General features: G+C 41.9%; 1 protein-coding gene across 1 annotated transcript; it reads right to left on the bottom strand.

Annotated features, from left to right (window-relative positions):
* Positions 1 to 204: 204 nt before the first annotated feature.
* On the bottom strand, positions 205 to 3,740 carry LOC109484900 (leucine-rich repeat-containing protein 15-like). The gene is made up of 3 exons (XM_019788254.1): positions 3,704 to 3,740; positions 539 to 1,738; positions 205 to 215 (listed from the first exon to the last, which is right to left on the bottom strand). Exons 1-3 carry the CDS (start codon positions 3,738 to 3,740, stop codon positions 205 to 207), a joined length of 1,248 nt encoding a protein of 415 aa, XP_019643813.1.
* Between the last annotated feature and the right edge of the window lie 675 nt (positions 3,741 to 4,415).

The raw sequence follows: 4,415 nt of genomic DNA, 5'->3' as shown, positions 1-4,415 counted from the left end.
TCCTTGATTTCGTGGTAGTGGTGCCCCGAGGGAATGTAGACTTCGTCCTCGTTTATTTGATCGTAGGCACTTACAGGACGACAGACTTGCTTTGTCGAATCACCGTGTCTGTTCCTGTCTACTTGTGTTTGACAATTATCTCGTGTGGTACCTCTCTGGGGCAATGAGGCGTTGTTATCCCTCTTGCTTTCTTCATTTCTGTCATTACGACTTCTCTCACAGAGGCAGAAGAGAGCAAGGCAACATATCACAATAACTTGGCCTGCCAGTACAGAGCCCACTAGCAGAGGTGTCGTTAGATTTGTGACTCGATCTGTGTTTGCAGCAGTTCCATTTAGATATATGAGAGTGAACAACGTTGACTCAACGGTATCCTTTATCAGTGTTGCTTTTGTTGTAGAGAAAGATGTGTTTTGCATTTTGCTGTCTATGTCGTCAGCATTAGTAAAAGAGCCTTTGTCAATAATTGCAGTTGTTTCTGCATTGTAAAGATTGTCATTCCTAACGCCATTCTTCATAAAACAGTTTCTTTCCTCACCTTGCTTTGGCACTGATGCGTTGAAGAAATAAGGTGTTTGCATCTCATCATGAGTGATGGAAAAACAGGCCACTCTTGAAGTGTCAAGGTTTCTGCCAGGGTCGTCGGCCTTGCCTGCACTTTGAGAGTCAGTTGTTGTTCGATTTTTTGTCGTGGTTGCCACAATGCTAAAAGCCTTCACTTTCGCTGAAGTCGCTCGTAACTTACTACTAGTATTTATCCCATAGATTTGCAGGTTAGATGCACCCTTTAAAGTAAAACTAATACTACCAGACTCTTCCCATGACTCAGAACATTGAGTCAAAGGCGATGTATCCGCACTAGCTTCGCTGTTCTTCACTACGACAACAAACGGAGGATAAGCTCTAAAGTGACCCAACCGATACATTTTGCTTAGCGGGTTACACGAGTCCAGATTGATCGGCACCTTAGACTTGTAGGCCAACGTGTTGAACCAATCAATAGAAAACAAGTCCGTAGACGGCTCATAAATGATATGTAGAACCATGCTGTTGGCCTCAAGTCGTATCCACTGATGATTATCTTGCTCTACATGTATGTCTAATAATCCGCAACTTTCTAGCACCACATGCCAGGGCATTCTGTGCACAGTGTCTGACTTGGAGGCAAGAATCTTATTTCCACCAAGGACGACTCTAAAAAGTTTTTTTGGAGTCAGAAATGTTTCCTTTCGCAGACACACTAATTCGTTGTTACTGAAGTCCAAATGCTGCAGCCGTTTCAGCGAATCGAATGTATGTGGAAGGATTGTTTGGATTCTGTTACCACTAAGAAGTAGTGTTCTTAGGTTGTTCATCCCTACCAGCCAGTGACTATGTACTTCTCGCAACAAGTTATGCCGTAAGTCTAACGTATCAAGGCCAGTCAGTGTTTCAAAGCACCCCGGATCTAAACTTGAGATGTGATTCTTTGAAATCGATAGTTTGTGCAGCTGAAACGGGGAGTGTACAACAGTATACCAGTGTCTAGGGATGTGTGTTAACAAGTTATTGTCTAGATTCAGACTTTGTAGCCTAAAAAAGGCTTCGAATGTTTTGTTGTCCAATTCGATTATCCCTGCATTGGTGATATAAAGATGCGTTAGGGAGGAAGGGTTGAGGACGGAGAGTTTTTGCCCTGATAATTTCCCATACTTGTAGCCCCTTATTCCGAGCCTTTTTACCCCAGCAAAACATTGTCCTGTTGGCCAATTTTCATTTTCAACAGAAAGTCTGTCACCCTCGTCACATGAAATACACTTTGTCTTACCCTGATTGCCAAGTGCAGCATATAATGCAGGGAAAAGTCGTCTGTCCTCACCAGTAAATTTGTCTTTTGGCACACAACGTAAAAACACTTCACTTTTGCAGGTTGGAAAGCAAGTTGGATTTGTAAGGGGATTGGGTGTCGTTGACCAGGATGTAAAAATTATAAGAATACTGAATTGAAAAGGAATTTTTGAATTCATGTTCAAAACACTTATGTTCTTTTGATGACAAATTTTACAGACTCTCTTAACCACTGAAATGTTTTTAGTTTCTTCAGAGCTCAGTTGCTTGGTAGATTGTTAAACAAGGAAGCTTATTATTGGCTGCCTTAGGCCCAAGACTATATTTCATTTACTAATGAATTATGTTTAATGACTTTTAAGAATAGGGTGATTGGCTACAAAAGCGGGCTGTATCAAAATTTAACTGCGCTACCAACTACCAAAAAAGCATAATGCTTAACTTCAAGCAATAATTTTTTCGACGCTTTGAATTTGTGAGAAGAAGAAGCAGTAGCTTTTACGTAGATGACGTTTCCCAGTAACAAAGGCTGATTTAGCCCGATGAGTGGACACCAAGAAGTAAGGAAAGACTTTGCACCTGGATATCGATGTTTAACTGTAGATGTTGTTGAAAGTTCCAAATTTGTGTTGATTGACGTTGAAGGTTTTTGCTGGGTAGGTCACCCTCAGGGTTTGCCCAGACTTGCTGAGACTACTCCTAGATGGGTTGGCACAATTGAGAAGCGTCAAACAGAAGAAAGTGGTTGTCAGGTGGTCCTTTTGTTAGCAGAAGAAATTGATTTAAGATGTCCCTTCGTCGGTCTATAGTGTAGCAGTTGATGAGATATTTCGTTAACCTGTGGTGGAAAAAGAAGAAACACAATTATAGCATGCCTTTCTGATAGAGCGTGCAAAAATGTTGGATCTGAATGGTCGGCAGTGTAGGAAATTCTTCAGTGGAGCCTGACTCGGCAAACCACTCAATTTATTCCAAGTACCAGACCAATTTCTCGATAATATATATATATACATCAGATGCCCACACGTTGGACAATGTATTTCCTGTGACATATAATGTACATGTACGAGGGGTGATCCAAAAGTTCTCGGCCTCACCTAGAAAATAGAGGTCAAACTCCTATTCTTTGGTATGGCTGTATACTATGACGTCTTACATCACTGCCCACAAAAATTCAAATTTTTACATTCATTAATTACCACGTGACGCCCCGTGAAAATGGGGTGGGTGAGGGCAAAATCACAAAATGGCCGCACCAGAAGCGTGTGCTGTGATCAAGTGTATCGATAAAAAGCTATGTCTCCTAGGGAAATCCATAAAGACATGATCAAGTCACTTGGTGATGACTCCCCTTCTTATTTAACTACAAAGAACTGGGTTGCTAGCTCTAAGCGCGTCAAGGAGAGCACAAAAGATGAACATATGTCAGGATGCCACAAATCAGCACCATGGACAATCCAGTTGAGGCCATCCATCACATGGTAGTAAATGACAGATGTGAGACTGTCCAGCATGTAGCAGGTCCTTTGGCCTGTGTTATGACTCAGTTCACAATGTTTTGTCAGACATCCTGGGGATGAGCAAACTGTCTGCATGATGGGTGTCTAGAATGTTGTCTGAACATCACAAGTTAAACAGACTGGGCATTTCAAGGAACGAATTCAGTCCATCAAGGCAACTTACTCAAACGATTTGTCACCCAATATGAGACATGGGGTTCACCACTTTCACCCCGAATCAAAACAGCAGAGCAAATAATTAGATGAAGAACGGTTCCCAGCATCCCAAGCGAGTTTACCCGTTGAAAAGGTTTTTGCCTCTGTTTTCTGGGGCAGTAAGGGGTAATCATTATTGACTATTTGCAAAAGGGTCAAACCATCAATGGGGTGTACTGTGCACCAGAATTGCGGCATTTGAGGGCAACAATCACAGAGAAAAGGGGATAAAAGCTCCGAGTTGACGTGCTGTCAATGCACCTGTCCACACAGCACAGGGGTCAGTGGTAGCAGCAAACGAAATTGGCTTTGAAGTCTTACCCCACTCTTCCTAGTCACCTGACCTAGCACCGTGGGCCTTCTACCTGTTTCCTGAACTCAAGTTTCACTTACGTGGTCAACGTTTTGATGGTGATGATGGCGTCATTGATGTGATTTAGGCATTTTTAAGGGCTTCAGACGAAATATTCTTCCACGAGGGAAAGGAAAGCTGGAACATCACTAGACCAAGTGCATTGAAGTTAGAGGAGACTATGTTAAAAAATAGTGTAAGAAAAATTTTTCTGCCATCACGTTTTTTGGGAGAGGCCGAGAACTTTTGGATCACCCCTCGTAGGTTGTGGGTAACTACACAATCAGAATTGTCCATATTTAAAGAAAAATGTCCTACTTTATGGTGAGTTTCTTGGAAAGAACCACGTGAGGCAAGTGACCTTTAAGATGTGACCTTCAAGATTTCTGGCACACACATGCATGTAAATGTGATCTACAATTTTTTTACTTAACTGAAAGAGACAGTTACTTTTCTAAACAGCTTGTTTTGCACAACTGGGTAACTGCCTTTAGACATAAAACACCAGTACAAGCTACATC

Source organism: Branchiostoma belcheri, unplaced genomic scaffold (genome assembly GCF_001625305.1).
Source record: "Branchiostoma belcheri isolate BF01 breed outbred unplaced genomic scaffold, Haploidv18h27 scaffold71, whole genome shotgun sequence".
NCBI lineage: Eukaryota > Metazoa > Chordata > Leptocardii > Amphioxiformes > Branchiostomatidae > Branchiostoma > Branchiostoma belcheri.
Note: the sequence above shows the minus strand (reverse complement) of the source record. Positions and strands in the feature narration are given on the sequence as shown.

What these genes read in the sequence shown, in the direction of transcription:
- LOC109484900 (XM_019788254.1), bottom strand. Translation starts at nt 3,740, where the DNA reads ATGCCGCAATTCTGGTGCACAGTACACCCCATTGATG. An exon ending in CACAGTACACCCCATTGATG is followed by an intron (nt 1,739 to 3,703) that starts GTTTGACCCTTT and finishes ATTGGCCAACAG; the next exon opens with GACAATGTTTTGCTGGGGTA.